This window comes from Aedes albopictus, chromosome 3 (genome assembly GCF_035046485.1).
Source record: "Aedes albopictus strain Foshan chromosome 3, AalbF5, whole genome shotgun sequence".
NCBI lineage: Eukaryota > Metazoa > Arthropoda > Insecta > Diptera > Culicidae > Aedes > Aedes albopictus.
In genome coordinates, this window is record NC_085138.1 from 345,200,940 (window position 1) to 345,225,762 (window position 24,823).

Genomic DNA, 24,823 nt, shown 5'->3' on the forward strand with positions numbered 1-24,823 from the left:
GGGATTAATCATTTATAACATTTTATCAAAAGACGCCTTTTAACATGTAGAAAAACTTTGTAGAACACGCCAAACCTCTAGAACCAACCTTAAAAAAGTTATTTAATTTTGATCGCAAAATCATCGATTTCGAACACTGTGGGGTGTTCTTTTGGGATTTCTGAGAGTTGTTCCTGAGATTTATATCAGAGTTTTCCACGGGATCTCTGCAGGAGTATCCCCTGGTATTTCCTGCAGAGGTTTTCTCGATATGCTTCCAAAGTTGCTTGCTGGATTCTTCCCGGAGATCCTTCAAAATTTATCGAAAGATACTTTAAGAATTTCTCTCGTGCTTTCCGGAACAGCTATCCAATAGTTTCTCTCGCTATGCGAGATTCTTCCAGAAATTCTTCCAGGGATTTCTTCTAGAGATCGTTAGAGTTTTTAAACATATATATCTCGCGGGTTTTCACCTGTAGTTTCTCCCGGGTTTATTCTTGGAAGCTGCACCTTGATTTTGCTCCCAGGATTTACTTCCAGAGCAATTTTCCGAGATGGCCCAGTTTTTTCAGGATTCCTTCCGAAGATCCTCTCGATTTTTTTTCTAACAGGTCTTAGCGGAGTTTTTGGATTTCTGGATTCTTTCCGATATTTCTCCGCGAATTTCTTACAAGGAGTTTCGTAAGTTATCCCAGGAGATATTTCGTGAGAAACTACTGGAGAAGTACATGCACGAACTACTTTCAAAGGAATCCTAAAAGGAGTAACCAGGATCTTTGCACATACAACTGCAAGAATAATACTGGAAAAGGCTTTGAAAGAAATCACTGGAAGAACTCCATGTGAAATATCAGCAAAAATTTCTGCAGAAATCTCAAAAGGCACTCCGGGAGAAAAAAAAACTTAGGAGAAAGTTCAGGATAATTTGAGAAAAGCTCTGATACATCCCAGGAGCCACATCAGAAGGAATCTTCTGAAAGATGTCCCAGGAGCAACTTAAAAAAAATATCACGTCAGAAACTATTGTAGAAATCCGGGAAGACACTATAGAAGACAGCTTATAAAAAAAATCCTGAAGAAATTTCAGGAGAAACGTCGGAAATAATCGCGAGAATACTCCTGCAGGAAATTTATGAGCAACTTCTGAAAAAAAATCCTTGGAGAAACTCTTGTAGAAAATCTAGGAATAACTCCTGTAGAAACTCTGGGAGAAAGTCCGGGAAGTCCTCTTGGGGAATTCTCAAGAGGGACACTGAAAGAAATCGCAGAAAATCTTCAACATGAATCCCAAGAGAAATTCTGTAACAACATTTTTGATATATCCTGAGAGAAATTCTTGTGGAGAGGTAAATACTGAAAGAAATTCCACGAGACCTTCTTTGGCCAAAACGCAGGAGCGACTCAGGGAAATTATCCACGAGGGACTTTTGGAGCAATCCCAGGTGAAACACTTGAACAATTCTGGAAAGAAATTCTGAAGGATCCCCGTGAAAAACTCCAGGAGAAATCGATTGGAACTAAGTAGTCCTCAAGATTCTCACGGAAGCATCTCGGAAATAATTGTTCGAATCTTAGATAAATGCCGGTTAAAATCCGGATAAAGGAGTAATTAGACAAATGCAGAAGAAATCTTATGATAAATCCTGGAAGGCATCCCAAATGCTGTTTCTGAACATGTTGCAGGAAGAAACCATGATGATTTTTATTGGAAAAATCGCTGTAGAGGAATTTTTAGGAGAATTTAAACTACCAGATTCAACCGCGTCCACATGGAATTCGCTGTATCTCATCGGAGTTGTCGTCTTGCCGGAAACATCAGCTTGATCTAGAAGCTCTCCTCTTGTTCCTCTAGCAAGGTTATCCAGATTCTTTATTGATTTAATTTGCTTTTCAGAGGAATCTTCAACTTCTCACAAGCTTCCAGTAAGATACTGGAGAAACTTGTAATTAGAAGGCACAGAATGTTGATAATTGACAAAATGAGAGATGAATTTGTGAACAAATCGCGTGCTGGTGGGATTTGAACCTTCGACTCCGTATTCATTAGGCTTTAGCCAAGTAAGTCACAGAACAAGTAACGACTGAGCGGAATAAAAAGTCTAACTGACTCCGAGCCCAAACCATGAGCACTCCTTAATTCATAAATGAATATCAAGAACTCCTAAAAACGTTTATTTGAGGATTATCTGGAACAATTTTTGGAGGAATCCCTGAGAAATTTCTGAAATGAAAAGAATCCTGAATAAACTCTTGGTGAAACCCTTGGTAGAATTTCCGAAGAAGTCACCAAAGGATATTTTATAGGAATCCTTAAAAAATACATGGAATATGTTTTGAAGGATTCTCTACTGAAATTCTTGAAGATATTAGGAATACTGATGCGTCCGTAGATTTTAGAAAAAAAAATCATTGAAGGAATCCCCGGGGATTCTTTCTTCAAAGATTCCCTGTGTGAATATCTGTAGGGAGCTCAGAAGAACTCTTAATGGAATCCCAGAAGCCATTTCTGACGAAATTTTTGAAGCAATGCCTGGAGAACTCCTTAGGAAACCCTTGGGGAAATTCTTAGAAGAACTTGTTGAGGATTTTTCAGAAGAATTCCTAGAAAAATCTTCCTCTCATGAAGTTTCTGGAGGAATGGACGAAAATATTTCTGAAAAATATAGAAATATGTACAGAAATATCTGGATAAGGATATGAAAAGGGGAAAGGAATTACGGTATGATTTTTTTTAGGAATCTCTTGAAGAGTTCTTGATAAAACCTCTGCAAAAAATAACTGGAGACATTCTTGTAGGAATTTCCAATAGAATCCCTGAAGTAATCCATGAAGAAGAATTTACAACAAAATCCATCGAGAAATTGCTGGACCAACCATTAGAGGAATTTCTGAAGAAATCTTTGGAAGAATTTTTGCAAGAATTCCAGGAGAAGGATTTTCTATTGAAATTCCTGAAGACATTCTTGAAATACTGAAGGATCCTCTGGAGATATTTCGGAAGGCATCTCTGGGAGTATTTCATAAAGCATCTCCGAAGAGATTTCTAAAGAAATCTTCAGTCGAATTTCTTTAGGAACTACCGGGGATTCATTCTTTGAAGAATCCCTTTATCTGGAATATCTGGAGGTTGCAACCGGTTGCCCAGAAAAACTCTTAAATTGATGCCTGTAGCAATTTCTGATGAAAATTCTGGAGCACTGTCAGGAGAAACTCTTGGAGGAAACCCCTGGTGAAATTCCTAGAAAAATTTCTTGAGATTTTTTTGGAGGAATTCCTGAAAAAAATCTTCCTGTAATTTAGTTTCTGGAGGAATGGACGAGCATATTTCTGAAGAATATATATTCTTCAGAAATATGCTCGTCCATTCCTATATAGGAATACCTACAATTACTCTAGACATTTTTTTAAAAGTAGTTCCTGTACAAATTTCTTGGAAATATTTCCTATGTATATCTGAAATAATTCCTGAAAGATTTCTTGCAGAAATCCTCAGAGGGTTCGTTGAAGGAAATCCTGAAGGATTTCTTAGAAAATATACAAAGATATACCTATAGGAATTTCCTCAGGAATTACTTTGAGATTTTTTTCTGAAATCTCTGGAAAAAAAATCTTAAAAACACTCCATCGTAAAATTTTGTGAAAAAGACCAACCATTAGAGGAATTTATGAAGAAATCTGTGGAATAATTTTAAAAAGAATTCCTGGAAAAAAAATCTGGTTCAACTCCTTGGAGATTTTTGTAAGAATTTCCAGGAATTCGTTCAAAAATCTCTTGGAGATTTACTCGGAAATTTTATTCACGAATTCTATTTGGCCGTTACAAATATTTATTTCACTTTTTGTCCCACCACTCTTTGGCTGGTAGAGGGGGGGGGGGTAAAAATAATAAAGCATTTAATTTGAAAAATATTAAAAACTCATCGGATTTGTTAAAGAATTTTTGGCAAGACCCAATATTTTGATAAATATTTTTTTTATCTGCCCCCTCAAAATGCTAAATCCGGGAAAAAAAATTTTGAAAGGGGGGGGGGGGGAGACAAAACGTCAAAATTAAATTTGTATCAGCCTTAAAACAATTTCCACTGATTTCTTTACAAATTCCTCTATTAGTAGTCACGATGGAGTTTTTAGGAATTCTTTCAGAGATTCTTTCGATTTTTTTCCGAAAATAATTTGTTTTTCTTCACTTTCGGACGGGACTGCTGTAAGAATTTTGAAGAATCCTTAGAAGATTATGTAAAGGAATTCCTAAAATAATCACCTTAAAAAAATCCGTGTAAGATATTCTGAAAATTTTAAAGAAATCCGTGATGTATTTTTGAAAGGAATCCATTCGAGATTTTCTAACCTTATCCATGAAGAAATTTCTAGAGAAATCTATAGAAAAATTTCTGAAAGAATCCCCTGAAGGTTCTGAAAGAATTTCCTATTGAATCTTTGATTAATTTCTTAAGGAATCACTAGTATTATTTAAAAAGCTAAAAATAGAGAAACTCTTGAAGTAATTCTTATTTTTGCTCTTCTTATTGCTGGAAAACATTTTGACGAAATTCGTGGAAAATTCTCCCAAAGAATCCCTGCACAGATTCTTGAAGACATCTGATTTGATCGATTTGTCTTTATTTAATAGACTTTCAGCCCTTGGTTACATCTGTAGAGATTTTCTAACGTAAGTTTCGGTAGAATTTCTAAAGGAATTTTCGAAAGATTCTAGAGAGATCTTGGATATTTTTTTAAAGGAGTTCATGGAAGATTTTCTAATCAAATGCATGATGATTTTTTTTGGAGAAATCTGTAGAGCAATTTCGTAAAAAATCCCTGGATGAACTTCTGAAGATTATTTTGGAGGGATGTCCTTATGGCATCTTTGAAAGATTGAAATCACTGGATAATTCGTAAAAAAAATCAAAGAGAAACTCCTGAAATTATTCTTATATTTGATTCTGGAGCAATTCCCACAGGAAATGCAGAAAGAATTTAAAGAATATACTTACTTAAGGAATCCGGAGCGAAAATTCTAAAAAAAATCTTAGGAAAATTTTTAGAAAAAGTTCTTAAAGAATCTCTGGAGAAGGAACCGCTGGAGGAATTGTGGAGAACCCTTGGAAGATTTTATGAAGGAATTCCGGGAATAATTTCCAAAAGAATCCGTGGAAGATTTTCTGAAAGAATCCCTGGAGAAATTTCTAATGAATTCCATGAAGCAATTACGAAAGGAATCAATGAGAGATTTCTAATCAAATCCGTAAAGAAATTCTGAAGGAATCTATAGAGGAATTTCCAAAAAGAATCCCTAAATCAATTTCTGAAGGTTACTTTGAAGAGGTTTCCTATGTAATCTTTGCAAGATTTTCTCAAGGTATCACGGCATAATTCATAAAGCAAACCCTTCAGAAACTCCTGAAGTAATTTTTATTTTAGTTTTTTTTTATTGCTGGAAAAATTTTTGAAGGGATTCGTCGAAAATTTTCCGAAAGAATCCCTGCAGAGATTCCTGAAGGAATGCGTAAACATTTTCTAACGTAACATTTTTCGGAAGAATTTCTAAAGAAATCTTCGAAAGATTGTCTAAAGGAAACCTTGGATAAATTTCCAAAGGAATTCCGGGAATAATTTCCGAAAGAATCCGTAGAAAAATTTCTTTAAAAATACATAAAGCAATTTCGGAAGGAATCCATGGGAGATTTTCTAATCGAATCCATAAGGATTTTTTTGGAGAAACCTGTAGGGGATTTCCCTGGAAGTGTTTCTAAGAGTAGTTTTGAAGGGATTTCTAATGAAATCTTTGAAAGATTTTCTTAAGAAATCACTGAAATAATTCATAAAGCAAACCTTGGAGGAACTCCTGAAGTAATTCTGATTTTTATGCTCTTTTGAAGAAATCGCTGGAAGAATTTCTGGACGAATCCGTGGAAGATTTTCCGAAACAATCTTTGGAGAGATTTCGAAAGGAATCCGAAGCGATTTTCTAACGTAATCTTTGTTTTCAAAGGTAATCTTTGGGGAAAATTTTAAAGGAAAGCTTGAAAGATGTTCTAAAGGACACCTTGGATAAATTTCTAAAGGAATTCACAATTTCTGCCTTTCTGAAGGAATCAATGGTTAAACTTTTGAAGGAATCTGTGAAAGATTTTCCGGGGGAATCTCTGGAGAGATCCTCCAAAGAAATTTATTAAGAAATCATTGAATGATTTTATGGAAGGTATTCTAAAGGAGTTTTTAAAAAAATGTTGTATAGAGGATTTTTGGGAAACTCATTGAGAAGTTTTTGAAGAAATCCATGACAGATTTTCATAAACGCTTCTCGTGAAATTTCTGAACAAACTCCCGGAAAATTAATTTATTAATTATCGATTTTTGCGGCTTCACCAGCTGAGTGGAAGTTTTACTTAATTCCAAAAGCTGGCATGAGTGAGAAATGGACAAATTGGAGTAGAATTTGCGAAAAAGTTACTCGTCCTCTCGGTGGATGGACATCTAATTCATCCGAAAGAAGTGCGGTATGTGGAAAAGATAACCTCAGAATTTCGAGCTGAACTTATTGAATTCAGGTTAGTCCCTACACCTTCGAGTCTAGTGGTGTAGTTGGCAACGCGTATTTGTGAAGTCTAGCTCCTGAAAATTTTTCAAATGAATCCTTGGAATATTTTTAAAGAATCTCTGAAAGAATTTTTGAAGGAATCCCTGGAAGAATATTTAAAAAAATCATGGAGAATATTCTTAAGGTATTCATGAAGGAGTTTCCAGTTGGATATTTGGAGACAGCTGTAGAAAGAATTTCTCAAGGAATCTCAATATGAATTGAAAAAAAAGTGGAGAAATGTCTAAAGAAAAATTTAGACGATGAATTTCTGAACAATTCTTTGGACAAATTTTGAAAGGATCCCTGGAGGACGTTTTCATACATACGGGGACGCAAAAAAAGGAATGTAAAACACACTAAGATAACCATTTTTATATCACTAAACAATAAAGAAAATCTCGATTTTCTTGCATATAGGAGGACTAATTTCAATTTTAATTTTCAGAGCGATTTTTCTTACAAATATGGAGGCCCAAACATTATAATGTTATGTTTGTGAGGGTGCAAACAAATTCAAAAGTAGGAAAGGCAATTTTATTGTACATGCAGCTGTATAGAATTTTACCAGGGGGTCCCAGGGGATTTCTGGCGGTATCAGGATGTTTCAGAAGGGTTCCAGAGGGTATTAGGGGCGTTTCAAGGGAACTCAGGAAAGTTTTAGGTCTCAGGGGGTTTTAACGAGTTCCAAGAGGGGATTTAGGGGCTTTTTAGGGGTTTCAGGGGGTACCTAGAGGTCACAGCACGTTCTGGGGGATGGGATTGTTCAAGAGTGTCTCAGAGATGTCCTAGGAGGCCTCAAGGGCAGGGCTGCTAAGTAACAATCTTAGTGCCTGTTTTTCAGCTGATGTTAAATGGCAGCGGCGTTCGTTTTCAGTTCCTCGTTGTGACAGAGTACGCGAGCTCCATTCATGAGTGATCCAAACAATTATTATTCCCAATCATCCACATACTGCTCGTGCTGACAGGCCATTCATCTGAAGCGGTGGCTTATGAGAGTGAGTACCCTATACGCCACCACGGATGAAAACACTCAGATACAGAAAATTGAATGGAAATTATGCGCTGTCAGATCTCAGTTTCAAAGCAGAATGGAGAAAATGAAAAAAAGGAAAACATCGTAATTATATGGGCCAGTCGAAAAATTGCAGACCCTGCTCAGGGGCATTTTGGACGGTCCCAGGGGGCTTCAGGGGAGTATCTAGTGATTCCAGCAGCGTTTCAGAGGGATTCAAGGAGGTCTCTTGGGCGCTTCAAGGGGCATCAGGAGCGTTCCAGTGGTCTCAAGGGGGGGGGGGGGGTTCTTGGAGGTCTCAGGAAGATTCAGGGTTTCAGGGATATCAAGAGTATTTCAAGGGATTCGAAGACGTTCCAGGGGGTCTCAGTGGTTTTCTAGAGGGTATCAGGGAACTTCCTAGGGCCTTTTTTTTTTTTCCTTGTTGGGGACATAATGCCACTGCGACCATTGATTTGATCTATTGTGGCCTAGGGCCTTAGGGGCGCTTCAAGAGGATCTCAAGGGCGTTCCAGGAGGTCTCAGGGGTACCATATCTTCGAGAAGTTCCAAGGGATTCCCAGGTGGTTTCAGGGGCCGTCAATAACCCACGTGGTCATTGGGTGGTTATGGTAGAGACCACGGTCTATACAAATTAAAAACAAATTGAATGAACCAAAGACCATGCCGAGGGTTGAATAATCCAGATAAAAATACCACGTGGCTTATGGACAGCCTCTCAGGGAGTGCCAGGAGGTCTCAGAGGCAGTCTCGGAGGTCTTATAAGTAAAGTCCTATAGGAAAGTTTGAAGGGGCCTAATGGGCGTTCCAGGGGTTTCAGGGAATACCTGGAGGTCTCAGCAGTGTTTCGGAAGGCTTCCAGCAGAGGGGGTCGTTCCAAGGGTATCAGGAGAACTTTTAGTCCCAGGGAGCTTCAGGAGAGTCTCAACAGCATTTTTGCCTCTTCCGAAATATCGAGTAACTATACTATCTACCGTTGCGACCGTAATGCATCCATTTATTGAGAGGTGGTGGTGTGCTGATTGCTGTAAAATCGGAGTTAAACTGTAAAGCAGTAAATCTTGTTGGCTGTGATGACCTGGAACAAATTGCCGTACGCGTCTCTCTTCCAAAATTCGCTTTATTTGTTTGCTGCATTTACCTTCGCCCCAACAGCAGTCCCGAGAAGTATACAAAGCACGTGGATTCGGTCAACCAGATTCAAAGCCAAGCCGGTCCCCGTGATGTAGTTGTTTGCTTTGGAGACTATAACTTGGGGAATTTAGTCTGGAATTTTGATGAGGAGTGTTCTGCTTACCTACCGATCAATGCGTCAACTGAGCAGGAGCTAGCCCTGGTTGAATCCATGTTAACAGCTGGTTACTATCAAGTTAATGATCTTCTGAACGCGAACGGTAGGCTTCTTGACTTGGTTTTCGTTAATGACCCATGCATCTCGAGCCTCTTTGAGTCTCCATACAGCTTATTAAAAGTTGACGTTCACCATAAGCCGTTTATTTTAACTGTGGACAAACGTTCCCGCGAAGAAGAATCTCGACAAGAGTTCTCTTCTAACATTGACTACGATTTCAATCGCTGTGACTATCAAAATATCAACGAAAGAATCGCCTCCATTGATTGGAATCAGCTTCTCGAAGGAACTTCTATCGACGATGCAGTATCCGCTTTTTATAATACACTTCACGACATCATTCAAGAAACCGTTCCTGTTAGGCGTAATCGACTTGCTAAACAGTTCAATCAACCCTGGTGGACACCGCAGCTACGCAACCTGAGGAATCGTCTCCGTAAGATCAGGAAATGCTTCTTCCGCAACCGAAACCACTCGAATTTGTTGAAGCTGAAGCATGCTGAGGAGGAGTACAACCGGCTACAACAGGATCGCTTCCGGGAGTACATCGATAGCCTTCAGGAAAATTTCAAACAAAATCCATCTTCTTTTTGGACGTACATCAACAAACGCAAAAGTTCAGCTCGTATCCCGGTTGATGTTAGCTACTGCTCTCGTAGTTCATTCTCGTCTGCCACAACTGCGAATCTGTTTGCTGATTTCTTCCGTTCCGTTCACGACGATACCCCGCCTTCGCTGTCCGAAGAATACTTGGACAGTCCTCCGTCGTACAACCTTCGGCTTCCGCAGGTAACTTTCAATAACGATGAAATTTTACACGCTCTCAGTGCAGTGGATGCGTCAAAAGGTCCCGGTCCTGACATGATCCCACCTATGTTCATCAAGCAGTGTGCTCAATCTTTGGCATCACCGATCACTTCGATTTTCAATCGTTCATTGCTCGAAGGAGTGTTTCCAGATGCTTGGAAGCTGGCCTCTATCACCCCAATTCACAAGACTGGCAGTATGCACAGCGTTGAGAATTATCGCCCGATATCTATACTAAATTGTCTCGCAAAAGTTTTCGAGAGCCTAATGCATGACTCACTGTACCCAGTTGTTCAGTCTACGATATCTGATTATCAACATGGTTTCGTAAGAAAGCGATCTACAACAACGAACCTCATGGCATACACTCACGCCATAATTAGCGAGCTGGAGAAGAGTAACCAAGTCGATGCCATCTACGTTGACTTCTCCAAGGCATTCGACAAAGTGCCTCATGAGTTAGCAATAGAAAAACTAAATCGCCTTGGGCTTCCGTCATGGATTATTCGATGGTTGAAGTCCTATCTTTCGATGCGCAAAGCGTTTGTCAAAGTACATGACGCTAAGTCAAATGTATTTGACATTCCCTCTGGTGTTCCACAAGGCAGTCATCTTGGCCCGCTTATCTTCATCCTTTTTATCAACGACCTGTGCAGCAAACTCAACTCTAACAAGCTTCTGTATGCAGATGACTTGAAGCTTTTCCGCGTGATTAAGTCGCTTGTGGACTGTTGTGCTTTGCAAGCTGACATCGAGTGCGTGTCACGCTGGTGTAATGTGAATGGAATGCAGATGAACGTGTCGAAATGTAACGCGATCACGTTCACACGTCGCCAGTCTGCTACTACGTTTGTTTATTCCCTCAACAACACGCCACTAAAAAAGGTTAGCTCGATTAAGGACCTCGGTGTGGTGCTTGACAGTAAGCTTCGATTCCATGATCATGTCGCGGTGACATCTGCAAAAGCATTAGCGATGCTCGGTTTCCTGCGCCGCAATACAGCTCAATTCGATAATGTGTATGCTTTAAAGGCCTTGTAAATACTGTGCCTTAGTGCGAAGCGTACTGGAATACGGAGTTCAAGTCTGGGCACCATACTACGATGTTAATGTCATCCGTATCGAAAATGTCCAGAAACGTTTCATAAGGTATGCTCTACGGAATCTCCCATGGAACGACCCGGTTCAACTGCCTCCCTACGAGCAACGATGTGCACTAATAAGTCTACAACCGCTAGCAAGTCGTCGAATTATGCTGCAAAGACTATTCATTTTTGATGTCATCAAGGGCAATATCGACTGCACCTCCCTTCTCGAGAACGTAAGACTCTACGCGCCTACTCGTCAGCTCCGAAATCGGCAACTGTTGTGGATTCCTGGCCACCGCACTAACTATGGACTGTTTAACCCGTTGGATTTTTGTTGTAGATTGTTTAATCAAGTGTGTGACGTTTTCGATTTTAATATAAGTAAACTAGTTTTTAAGAATAGGATTACATTTTTTTTTAAAACAGTCTGTGTGACAATTTTTGTCAGAGATGTAGTAGCAAATAAATAAATAAATAAATAGGAGGTTTCAGGGAGTCTCTGAGGTGCTTGAGGGGGCTAAGGGGGGGTTTAATGTTTGTTGCTAGCGATACCCATGGGTGCTGCAGTGACTAAAAAATATTTTTGGCAAAATATCAATTGAATTTTGGTTGCAAAGCGCTCGGTTATGCAAATCTCGGCAAAAGAATGCAAAAAAATCGAGCTCGACTGAGTGTGCAGACTGCAGTGGGTTTAAATAGTAGGGGTACTTGGAGATCATGAGAGCGCTTCAGGGGGGTTCTCAAGGACATTTCTAGTGATCTCAGGTGCGTTTCAAGGTATCCCAGGGGGTTTCAAGAGCATTCCAGGGGTCTCAGGGTTGCTTTAGCCGGTCCCAGGGGTTCTTAAAGGGGCCCCAGAGAGTATCAGAGGTGCTTTAGAAGATTTCAGAGGCGTTCCAGGAGTTCTCAGTTGCGTTTTAAGGGATCTTAGGAGCATTTCTGGTGGTTCTAAAGGGTTTCCGGGGAATTTGGTTCCTGAGAGCCCATCTACAAAGAATTTAAGTTAAGGTCCGACTACAATAAGGGCACCACTGTAAAGCTGTAAAGTTTTAAAGTACATACATTTGAAATAGGATGACAACAGATGGAAGATGACAATGAGATTGTGAGAGAAAGCCACGTATAAGTGTCATGAATGAATATTGTGTGTGTATGCGTGAATGTATGATGATCGTTATGAAGCCCCACCCCACCGCGGCGTCAATTACCTTGTTCGAGTTGTTCATCAGCTGTTTGTTCTTCTTGCCCTTGTTCTTCAGGTCGCCGTGTATCGTGAACTCCATCCCGTCGCCGATGGCCACCTCCAGCTGGTTGTGCTCCTTGACGCCTTTCTTGAGCAGCCCGTCGGCCAGTATGTCATCTGGAGTTAATTCCAGCTCATTTTCACCATGCTCTGCAGAGATACATGGACATACCCCTTTGCCTATCGTGTTTTTCCGTGCGGTCCCCGCAGATCATGGATTTTTTATTTTATGCGTGATTTTATGATTTCAAAATGATTTTTTTGTGGGGTTTCCAATTTTTATCGAAATAGTTTGTTTTTACGTGATCCAAATCGTGAAGGAGGACGTACGGTTTACGTATTTTGGAAGAAAAAAGACGATAGCCAAAAAAGAACAGGGTAACGAGTTCAGTATCAACATGTTCGAATTGTGTATCACATCGTTCTTGTGTTCTGGAGAGTGGTAGCTTTGGTCTAAATTTAACTTTTGGAAGAACAACACGAACCAACGAACGAAAATGCACCACGACAACATCAAATCACACACGAGAATTTAGGCATAAGTGTATAGTGTTAGGTTCACAGTTGAATACTATTGATTATGTACACACAATACACATTCAAAGGCAAATCACAACGAAGACCGGATGTCTCCAGACGATAAAACATATTTCAGTAATAAATGATAATCTTGAATGCACACACGGTTAATGTTATACACGATTCTACACAACGAACAGGCGAACGGACTGTTTGAACATTCCACTGCAGGAATGTCCGGGGAACTATTGTTACGGTTCTTTTTTTTTTGGTTCTTGAGGGGATGATTAAGGCAGGCAATGCCACATTGCTTTGACCTCTAGAAGTACTTTTTACTACTCTAACTCTAGTCAAGGACTTCCAAAGATCATAGTAATGTTTATAGTTTAACTAATAATTGAATATCAAACCAAACATCCAAAGTCTGCAAAATTATCTTCTTTGGATGGTTTGATTGTGGAAAGTGATTTGACGGGGTATTATTTGGTTCAAACTTACTGTATCATTTTTTATAAATGGTGTTTCCTTAGTAAAAGAAGTTTCGAATTCAGTAGGAAACACGTTTGAGGTTATGCTTATTTGAGAAAGAAACACTAACTGAAGAGGGAAGTTCTTGACAACTAACACATCAGCATTTACAATTATAGATTCGACATGTCAGTAGTTTAACGATGCTCTTTTTTAGATGTGCAATATGTTTTGACGTATTTATTCAAAAAAAAAGGAAATAATCATGCTGGAAAAACTTGTAATTAGAGGGCACGAAATGTTGGTAATTGACAAATTGAGAGATGAAATTTGTGAAAAAAAATCGCGTTCGGGTGGGATTCGAACCCACGACTCCGTATTCGCTAGACTGGCGCTTTAAAAAAAGACACGGACATCGTCTGCAGCCAAAGGCTGTACAAGGCTGAACGAAACTTAACACTACACAGCCATTTCAGATTACCGACTTCGGTAAAATTTGACTGGGGTTTTGAACTGCTGACTACTCGGTAATTTAATCATTACGAAAAACTCAGTAAACTAGAAATTTGAAAATCTGTCAAAAGTTACCGAAAAACCCAGTATTTTTTCATGAAAAAAATTACTGACTTTTCAGTTAATTCAGTTTACTGAAATTCACTGGGTCCCCGGTTTCCCAGGAGGCATCCGCTATCCCGATTATTTATTTTATTAGGTTTTCATTTTCATTCTCTTAAGGATGCGGATCCTTGAACTAATTGTTCTAATGGATTGTTTTTGTCCCACTAGGGAAACACAAAATCTACGACAATTTGCTTAGGGAAACAATTTGGGTACACTAGACCAGCTTCGAGAATCCTCCCGCTGTCGTAGCATGCGTATCTACGGTAGAAGTTTCACAATGAGCACCGTTAGCCAAAAGCCGTTTCATTACGAATGTGCAATTTGTTGTAGATTTTGTGCTAATACTTACCCTAGTTAGCGAAAACGCAGCAGCGGCTAAATTTCCTGCTGAAAATCGAATGGTGAACAAAGCTGCTGAAGGAGGAATATCTTTGCCGCTTGACAGCTGCTCCGAAGGGCATTCGAATATTTACATTTATTTGTCACGAAAACTCGGTAGAAAAGCAATATTTACTGAAAGTCGGTACTTAGTTTCACTGGTTTTTGGCTGTGTTCAGTAAAGTACCAACATTGCTGAAAGTTCAGTTATTGTATTTGTCATACTCAGTATAAAGGGCAGTCTGTTCACTGAAAGTCAGTAAATTTTCGTGAGAAATACTGAATTGTCTTTAATTTGGTGATTTACTGCCCGAACCCAGTTGGAAAAATTACCGAACACCTAAATCATAAATAAGTGTGTAGACAACGGACACGACACATATTACGAGCACCAGTGGATACGAGGAAGAAACATTTCTTGTGAAAAGCTTCATCACTCGGATCGGGAATCGAACCCTCACCCCATGGCACAGCACGCTTGTATGCTTGGTGACGCTAACCGCACTGCTATGAGGCTCCACAAACCAACTAAGCCACAGAACAAGTAACAATTCTGCGGAATAGAAAGCCAACAAGACTCCGAAACCACACCGTGAACACTCCTTTTTCACAAACCCATCTCTCTTTCGACTTTGATGCCAATCCACAACTACAAGTGAGAGCGAATTATTGTTTACGAAGCCAAGATTTACTCTCGCACTCCACATACCTAGCCACCAAGCAGTTTGTTTGCTGCTATCTAATTCAGTATGCTTCGAGAGCTGAGGAAATAATCAATAATCCCTTTTTAAGCTTTTTCAAATAACGTACGCGTAAGTCAATAAAAAACACGTGAAGTTGAAAATTTTCATTTTTTTAAAATAAGGTACAGCCGCTGCACAGTGGAATAAATCGACCTAAAAAACGGATCTTTTATCGCCGCTGGCTTCGGTACGTAAAGTTGACCATTTTGCCCCATTTTTCCCATTTTTTTATACGAAAAGAAAATCAAAATGTACTTTCAAACTACTTATACGACTGTAGATCGTTAAGAATAGCTGCAGGTGTAATTAGAGGTTAACAGAAATCATAAACATATATGAAAGATCCATTTAAAAGTGCCCCAACAACTGCTGGAAATTGGGAATTTTACACGATTATGAATGGATTTTTAATGTTACTGATTCGAATTTGTCTTTTTTTGGATAAACATCTGTTATCATCAGAATCATCTTCAGTAGTTGTCCAATTTGCCCCATTTTGTCCTATTATCGTAGAAAAATGAGATTTTAAATGTATCTTTAAAAACAGATACTGTAATGAACCGTTGAAATTAGTTTTAGTTGCAATTGGAAACTAAATCGCCCAATGCTAATTATGCTGTGGTACGTAAATCCACTGAGTAGATGGCGGAGGTAAGCAAACGTCAAACAGGAGCAAAAACAATGCGAGCGCCATGAGTGAGCGATTTGCGAACTACAGAATATTTGAATAATCCGTTAAAAAGGGAAACGATGGGAAGTGAGTAGAGTAAGACGTCTGTTTGTCTGTGCATTAATTCTAATCTTAATTTGTGGCAAATATGCATACACCTGATTAAATGAGGCATCTTAAATATATATAATTTGGTGCTTTGAGACCCTATTTAATCAGTTTAGCGCATATTTGACGTATTTTATAAAATGCTTATTATGCCCTTAATTCCCCATCAAAAGCTGAAATTATACCTATGTCTTTTTGATAACATTGGTTTCAGTACCAATGCTAATAAGGGAAATTAATTTATTCATTACTTGACAAAAAATAAGGGCAAATTGGGGTGAAATGAACAGCTATTTATACCATTCCGAGAATGATTCCAGGGCTTCATGTTTTGCATCCAGCGACATTACAAAACCATACAACATATATTATTATCCAGAAGTTTTAGAGGCATGTAGGGTAAAATAGGGAAAATATCTTTCATATATGCGCATGATAACTGTTAGCTTCTAATTGCACCTAAAACTAATTCAACGTTCCATAGCAGTATTTGATTTTCATAAATACATTTAAAATCTCATTTTTGCATGAAAAAAGGGCAAAATGGGGCAAAATGGATCACTTTCCGTGCCGTGCGGAGAATGAAATTAGCACCAACCGATTTGTCGTTATTTTTTACATCAGAAATGGTCAACTTCACGTACCGAAACCAGCGTCGTAAATGATCCGTTTTTGGGTCGATTTATCCCACTGTGCACTGCTCATTAGCAGCTTTGAATTCTCGAATCTGGAGAATCTGAAGCGGTTGCAAGGCGACGCATTCGAGGCAATATTCTAGTTATACAGGATTCTGTTCCGGACGAGATTTGTGACCTTCGGAAGTTGTTCAGAAAGCCCAAGAAGCTTCTTAAGACGCTACTGCCGACGGTGAGAAACACTTCAGCGCTGCTGACGAGTGCTGTAAAAATTGAGTTCTGCACCGAGTTGCGTACAACGTTTTTTGCAATTTTATAAATTACCGCTTGAGGATAGTTTTTTTTACATTACTTTTTCATCAAACTGTACACTGATGTTCATAACCGAGCCAATTTATTGCACCCATAAATAAAAAGAAACGCTCCATAGAAAATCAAAAAGCGCTCGATAAAGAATGAACATATGTACCATGAAATTGTGCAATGTTACCCATAAATTATTGAAAACGCTCCTTACTTTATAAAAAAATGTACCGATAAAACATAAAATTTTCTCATTAAAAGTGAAATTTTGCACCAATAAATAATACTGAAATGATCCATAAAAAAGTACAAATGCTTCACAGAAAAATGCAATTGCTCCATAAATAATTAAAATTGTACCCATAGAAAATTGAATATTGCTCTATAGAAAAATTAAATTGCACCATAACAAATTGGAATTACTCCATAGAAAATAAAAGAATTCTCCATAAGTATTATCAAACTGCACCATAGAAAATGTGAATTGCTCCATGAAAAATTGAAAATTTTCCATGGATAGCTTATTCTCATAATTTAATTCGACAAGGCTGAATTGCTTTACTTTGCACTGCTTTAATGGTGCAAATGTTTAAAGTTATGGAGAATTTTCAATTTCTTATGGAGCAAATTGTATTTAAAGTGCACAATGGTCCACGAACCAGATTTACGAGGAAAGATGCATGCAGCGCCTTCAAATGGTTTTTTAGACAAATATGATCTTCTACAAAGTTGTTCCTAAAAATAAGGCCCTCTTTTCAATATACATGAAAATTAGGGTGGTCCATATTTTCAAATAAATCGGGAACTAAACTTTTTTATTTGCAAGAATAACTATACACATTCTTCAGGATAGTTGTAGATCTATCAATTTTGAGCAAGTTTGCTGATAACATTTTTTATGTAGCTTTAAAATTGATCGATCTTGAGGTATTTTTCTGAATAAGCTTAGGGTGGTTCAAGAAAAACCGGTTTTCTGACGTTAACTTTTTCAGTTTCGATTTTTCATCAAAGTCGCCCAAAAACATTTGTAGAGATTTTGAAGACGCGTCGTTTCGTGCGCTGAGATGATTGTTATCTCTTTTGGTTCAAAAGTTATAGGTATTTTTCTAAAAAAATCATAGTTTTTTAAAAAGGTGTCTTGATGAGTTGGGACAAACATAAAAAAATATCTTTTGCCCGCATTCAAAAGAAGAAATGTTGTTATAAAACATATCAAAGAATTAGAGGGGTGTTATTTTTGTAACTCAAGTCAAAAATACTTGAAAATTGGCTTTTTTTTTCTAGAAAATCATCAACATCTTTTGAACGGAATGACGGACGTAGCAACATTCTCAGCGCACGAAAATGCGCGTTATGGAATGCTCTAAAAGTGGTTCTTAGGCGACTTTGACGAGAAATTTGGAACAAAAAAGATAAAGCAATAAAACGATTTATTCTAGCGTCACCCTATGAAAACTATGGGAAAATGCTCCAAATTTGGCCAAAACAGTTTAAACCATATATCTTTTTTGTTTCAAATTTCTCATCAAAGTTGTCTAACAACCAGTTTTAGAGCTTCCAAAATCGCGCATTTTCGTGCGCTGAGAATGTTGCTACGTCATTCCGTTCAAAAGATTTTCTAGAAAAAATAGGCACTTTTCAAGTATTTTTCACTTGAGTTACAAAAATAACACCCCTCTAATTTATTGATATGTTTTATAACAACATTTTTTCTTTTGAATGCTGGCAAAAGATATTTTTTATGTTTGCCCCAACCCGTCAAGACACCTTTTTAAAAAACTATGATTTTTTTTAGAAAATTGCCTATAACTTTTGAACCAAAAGAGATAACAATCATCTCAGCGCACGAAACGACGCGTCTTCAAAATCTCTACAAATGTTTCTTGGGCGACTTTGATGAAAAATCGAAAATGAAAAAGTTAACGCCAGTAAACCGGTTTTTCTTGAACCACCCTAAACTTATTCAGAAAAATACCTCAAGATCGATCAATTTTAAAGCTACATAAAAAAATGTTATCAGCAAACTTGCTCAAAATTGATAGATCTACAACTCTTCCGAAGAATGTATATAGTTTTTCTTGCCAATAAAAAAGTTTTGTTCCCAATTTCATTGAAAATATGGACCACCTTAATTTTCATGTATATTGAAAAGAGGGCCTTATTTTTAGGAACAACTTTGTAGAAGACCATAATTGTCTAAAAAATCATTTGAAGGCGCTGCATGCATCTTTCCTCGTAAATCTGGTTCGTGGACCATTGTGAAGTGGTGCATTTCGATACCTACTTATGGAGCATTTGTCTATTTTCTATGGTGCAATTTCAATTTTTTATGGTGCAATTTAATTTTTCTATGGAGTAGTATTCAATTTTCTATGGGTACAATTTTAATTTTTATGGAGCATTTGCATTTTATTTTGGAGCATTTCAGTATTATTCATTGGTGCAAAATTTCACTTTTAATTAGAAAAATTTATGTTTTACCGGTACATTTTTTATAAAGTGTGGAACGTTTTCAATTATTTATGGGTAATATTGCACATTTTCATGGAACATATGTTCATTCTTTATGGAGCGCTTTTTGATTTTCTATGAAGCATTTGCAATTTGTTATGGTTGCAATAACCTTTTGCCGTTCATAACAATGAAGTCTGATCATAGAAAGTTATACTGTGCAGTCATCACACTTTTTCAAAACTGTGTCCAGAAAGCATTTCCTCACTTTTTGGTTTTTGATTTTTTATAAAATAACGAAGCAATATTTTCAAAATCGTTTTTCGTGCACATGTAGAGTATGGATCAAGGTAACTCCTGTTTTTTTTTCGTGGTGGAACATGTTTTTCGTTTTTGCAAAAACCATTTTTGAATAAAATTTCACAAAAAAAAATGGTTTCTGCAAAAATGGAAAACTTTTTCCACCACAAAAAATTCAAAAGATACCTTGATCCATGCTCTACATGTGCACGAAAACCGATTTTGAAAATATTGCTTCGTTATTTAATAAAAAAATCAAAAATCAAAAAATGAGGAAATGTTTCCAATTTCGCCTTAATGACCTGATGTGGGAGCAGTTACGTGATGAAAAAATCGTCGGTTACATCGTTCGCCATACTGAACCAGCAAAGAAAAAGCGGGCTCGAGATATAGCAGTACTTTTATTTTTGTCAAGACTGGAAAGCCATCCTCCTAAAGTAAAAATTCAACAGTCGAAAATAGTCATCGTTTCGAGGAGGAGTAACCTGGCGCCAGTAACCATACTAGGAAAGATGCTGATCCAAGCTCTTTGGCGAACAGGCTGTCAGTGGGACAATGTTTAACATTCTCGCCGAGGTTCGAGCACTTAAGCTGCCACGGAGTTACTTCGGGGAAGCTCGAAACTAGAGACCCATTTTCAGCATCTGAAAGATCTGTCGATCGAATCTTTAGACTGGAGCATCCACTCGATTTCAGAAAGGAAAGAGAAAATCATTCGAAGGCAGTGTTAGCAAGACTAGGATGGGTGTACGGTCCGTATTCAACGTCGGAACAAACGGTTTCGAAATGTGATACTCCGTACATCTGTTGCATCTGTGCGTACGAAGGACTACATGCAACCGTAGAACACTACTACTTTCTCGACAGTCTCGGTATATAACTCAGCGGAAAGCTCCTGTTGTCAACGAATGATGAACGAGAGGTTTAGGAAAACATGGTTTTGTAGAATAAGCGATACGAGACTAGTCTGCTATGACCCCACGAAGCTGTTTGGCTACCGTAGAGCAAAGCCAGGACACTAATGCGGCATAACTCGCAAGCCAATACACATAAAAATCTAGATTCGCAAACTTTCGGCGCATCTGTTGAGCTTCTCGGGGGTTGTGAACCCTAACAAACCTGGAAAGCTACGAATCGTCTGGGATGCACTACATAAGTGAGAAACTTCTTCTGCTCTCAAAGGGCCAAAACAGGTGACGCCACTGCAGACTGCAGTACGTTTTTCAAGGTTTCTGAAAATATGGAATGGCGGTTTCAGGAGATATCCGCGAAATGTTTCACCAAGTCCGCATCAAGCTCACCGATCAGCATTGGCAGGGAAGGCCCCTTCGACGAATGTAATGACATTCGTTGCAAGCCTATTCGCCAAGAAGCTGAATGCAGCTCAAGTCCAGAATCAGTATCCGACAGCTGTGGAGCCTATATGAAAGCGGACATATGTGAATAATATGCGCGAAAGCGTTAAAACCGAAGTAGAAGCCGTGAAAATCGAACTGCACGCAGGAGGAAGGTACGCAGTAGCCTACTTTCGATTTGGAAGACATACTGAAGCTTTCGTCACAACCACAACACACAACATGTCTCCTCCCTGAGCTATGTGACGATATCATAGCTGGAGCTTCAAGCAGCGGTAACTAAAGCCTGGCTAGTGCAGATAGTGAGAGAAACTCCAATAATTCCAGTACTCGAGCGACTTTTCTGATCTGATTCTAACGGAGTTGTGCAATTTCAGAATGGTTAATATTTAACGGAACACGCTCTAACCCTGACATCAAAAGACGAACGCAGTCCATCAAAGTAAAATAGAAACACACCAAAGCAGGTGAAGCTAATGCTCGTTTAAGGTAGGTAGAATAAACCACATCCAACAGCAACGATTGTCATTTTTTCTTGAACCACACGATGAAACATGAATCTTTGACTGCATGACTTTTTTGTTCTACACCTTACATTCGTATTCATATGGTGTTGCGCCCTGCAATACTACTTGACCAATTGCCCTTCATTCTGGCTTTACTGGGCGACAGTCATCTAGCAGTGAGTGACATAACTTTGCGTCGTAACGACTAGTAGCGTACGTTGGGCTGCTCAGGAGATTTACAAAAAAAGAGCGTGGTGGGAGTTCCCACCATATCGTAGCGGTCGTCGCGAAGCCTGGATTCTAGACCGTGCTCTGTTGGCTACATTCTGCTCTGATCCAGAAGGGTCGGCAAATTCGTGGACGCTAAAGTGAAAGGAATTCTAGAAAGCACCGGAGTATTCGAGTCGCTATGGATATCGATAGAGTTGAACCTCACTCCATCGAGCCGGTGGTGGTTTGCGGGGCTGGATGTAATGTAATAGCAACAGAACACCTGATCAGCGCAGTCGAGGTATCATGAAGAAGCTATCGCCTTAGTCGATGCGCACGTACCAACTTTGCGGCGTTTCCGTCACCGTTAAGTTTTATACCTCAGAATTGTTGATTAATTCTGAAACACGTACGTAGTCTACGAACCCGTACTAAAGTTTACCAAATATGTCTGGTGATGGCTTGTACGGATTACAGCATATGTCCTCCGTTAACAATGCTGGTGGTGAAACTCACCAATGAGCACTACCACTACCTCAATCACGAAACCATTGTCAACGAACTGCGCCAGAAGTGTTGGATACCTTGGCTCTGCAATATCTCCAACCAGGTTCTTTGACAGTGCCAGCACTGCAAGCGCGCCAGCACTCAACCGCAGCTGCCTGTTACGGAAGATTTCCCCTTAACTCGGCTTAATCTCGACCGGTCTCTTTTTACGGATACGATTATACCAGGCTCCGTAACCGCCATTGTGAGAGAAGTCTCGGATCGTGAAGTCCTAAAAGTCCAGGAGAACCTTTCTCGGCGTGGCCAATACTGTCTCGTCCGTGGCCCGTCGATTGCGTCTACGAAGGGAATGCCGTAGACCCCTAGGCTACCTCCGTAGCCATTTGCCATTGCCTTTGGCCCTATCAAGCGCCGCCGCCGATATTCAGGCGCGCGAGGACCAAACCACCAAGCCGCCATCTTCCAACTCACTATCGCTAAACCAGACCTCACCTGCAGCAGCGAGCGCTCGCCAACGTCCAGCAACGCCCCGGTACGTACTAGGAGAGCAGTCCATACCACAAACTACCACAAATAGCAATAGCCCAATAAAGTTTAGTAACTAAACCTCAATATTAAAACTTCCAATAAATTCCAAAGACCTTGTAAACTAGACACTTTCAATCCACCGACCGTAAAAATTCCACAGTTTCTGCACCCGTTGCTCCGCGTAGCCCCTCCGAATTACCCAGTAGCATGCCGACCCTGTAGATCCAGCTCTAGGGGTCTCACCACTACTGAGCTAGTTATCCGGGAGTCTTGGTTTAGCCACTGGGTCGATTGAGCAGTTTGTAAGGCTCAGTAAGTCTCACCATCGTGAATTGACCGAAGCGGTTCGACTCTTGGATCATGACCAGCTGTAGCAGGAATGTGTGACGTTGGATACCAAATAGACGTTCCTGCCTGAGAATTTCAACCGACGAGGTCCTCCGTGACAGCTTGAGGGAAATTGAAGGCATGAAAAACTACCGTCCCTTCACCTATGAAGATGCCGAAAGAAAAGCATTAACGGGTAACTATTTTCTGTTGGGCATCTCCGGGGGCTTCGTACCTCCCAAATTTTGTAGAGTTTTTCTTCCTAATGGCTTGTTTCCACTTCGTACGTACTGTGCAAAAAGATAGGACAAGTAATGGTCAAGTAATGATTCCGCTTTAAAATTACTTGTGCAGTTTGCAGATGGCAAGTAAGGAAAAAAGTGTAACACTCGTAAGGACTGTTCAATTTATAAAACGGACAACTTGCTTGTGCGATATCTTTTTTATTTTTCAATAAAATCATTACCAGTTTTTTGCATAACTTTCTATAGCTATTCTCAATTGTAGGAAAAATATAACATTGAGAAAAATGTTCTTTATTGTGTTACTGGGGCGGTTTTCGTAAAACTTCAATAAAAACCCATTTCTCAAAATTCGACATAGTTTTCCATATACTAAACATGCATATTTTCATGAAGTATTTAATGTATTGGAATCTTATACTATTCTACTAAAGGTAAAGCTCAATAGTTGGTTAGTAATAATGCACCAAGCCAGCCTTCAGCTTGATAAAGTGAGTTGCCTTGTTTACAAAGAAATTATTAAAAAAAAAAATATTTAAGTCCTGTGATGCAATAGCACAACGGATTCGGCTAAAAATTTGTCCAGAGTAGTAGAATATTGTTTTCTGAATTATGCTGAAGAAAAAAAATACTTTAATTGCATTCTTCATAAAAAAAAATATTCCATAAAGATGGTCATTGTAAAAAATTGCATTCTTTTTGCTCCATTGATACAAATTTTCGACTCTAGCGAATCTTGTTATTATTTATTTTCAACAAAGTTGATCCTATGTTATTGTACACCTTATTTAATAACAATCGGATGAAAAGTTTTTATTTCCAACATCTATGTTATGTAAAATTTGCATCAGGCTGCATTGTTATTTGGAAGAACCTTCAAAGAACGAAACAGTTTTGATTACTGTGCCTGTAATGGCGCACAGTAACCAAACCAGCAATGCTATTAAGAAGCAGTTTTCTGCATTTGAAACCACAACATTCCTACTTTCGACTGGATGCATAAAAAAAATGTTTATTGAATATTTTCATGTCCTTTTTGCTTTACAATTGAATTTTAATCAAAAAATCGAATCTCACTTGAGACTTTAATATTTCAACAACTAATTTTCCAATTGAGTTTAAACTTCACCAGAATGTTTATTACTCATGCTGCTGCAGCATGGCACATACTTATCTGATATTAAAAATGATATACCATATGTGAACAGTAATTTTATATATATTTACAATTTTCAGGAATCGTAAAATCCACCTCATTTAACACCTGGTCGATTTTCTATGAATTAAAACTATTTTTATTCGATTCAAAAATCATTACTATAATGAAAAATGATGTACTGAACAACGATGCAAGGGTGGTTAAATTTGAACTACGCGTCTTCTTTTTATAGCCTTGTAAAGTTGTCCGTTTTATAAATTGAACAGTCCTTAACGCCTCCCGTGTGAATCAAATGGAGCTGTCACTTTTCCTTGCGGAAAAATTGTCCGCGCTATTATTCCATAAGGAAAAGTAACGTTTCTCCCTGTACTGGATCAGTTGTCAAAATACTTGCGGAAAAAGGTGGGATTTTACTTGAGCGCTCTACTTGGCAACACGAAACTAACCGACAAATAATGATCGAGTTTCTTCTTGCACTTCGATTACGGGGCTCAAACTTTTACCAGATATCTCTCTTGTCATCCTTAACACCAGGGTTGGGAACACTCACTTCCAAAGAGTTACATTCACTTGATGTTTTCTCAGCTCAAGAGCGTCCAATCAAGAAACGATATATGGACGATTTTTGCCTTGTGATTTGGTCTAAAAGTTTGCCGAATAGAGTAGGAGTCGCACACAAATTTCCCAAATGGAGGAGAACGTGTCTCTGAAGCCGACCTACTGATAGGGG

At 38.8% G+C, this 24,823-nt stretch overlaps 1 protein-coding gene across 50 annotated transcripts in view; it reads right to left on the bottom strand.

The window, feature by feature from the left end:
• Positions 1–24,823, bottom strand: part of LOC109421922 (sodium channel protein para) — a 521,170-nt gene that overhangs the window by 58,441 nt on the left and 437,906 nt on the right. For 29 of the 50 annotated variants that reach the window (XM_062855155.1, XM_062855173.1, XM_062855172.1 and 26 more), the window contains one exon: positions 12,029–12,213. In XM_062855155.1, coding sequence (XP_062711139.1) covers positions 12,029–12,213 — 185 coding nt within the window. Of the gene's footprint in view, positions 1–12,028; positions 12,244–24,823 lie in introns of all 50 variants that reach the window. The other 21 variants (XM_062855169.1, XM_062855141.1, XM_062855127.1 and 18 more) reach the window with 1 other exon arrangement.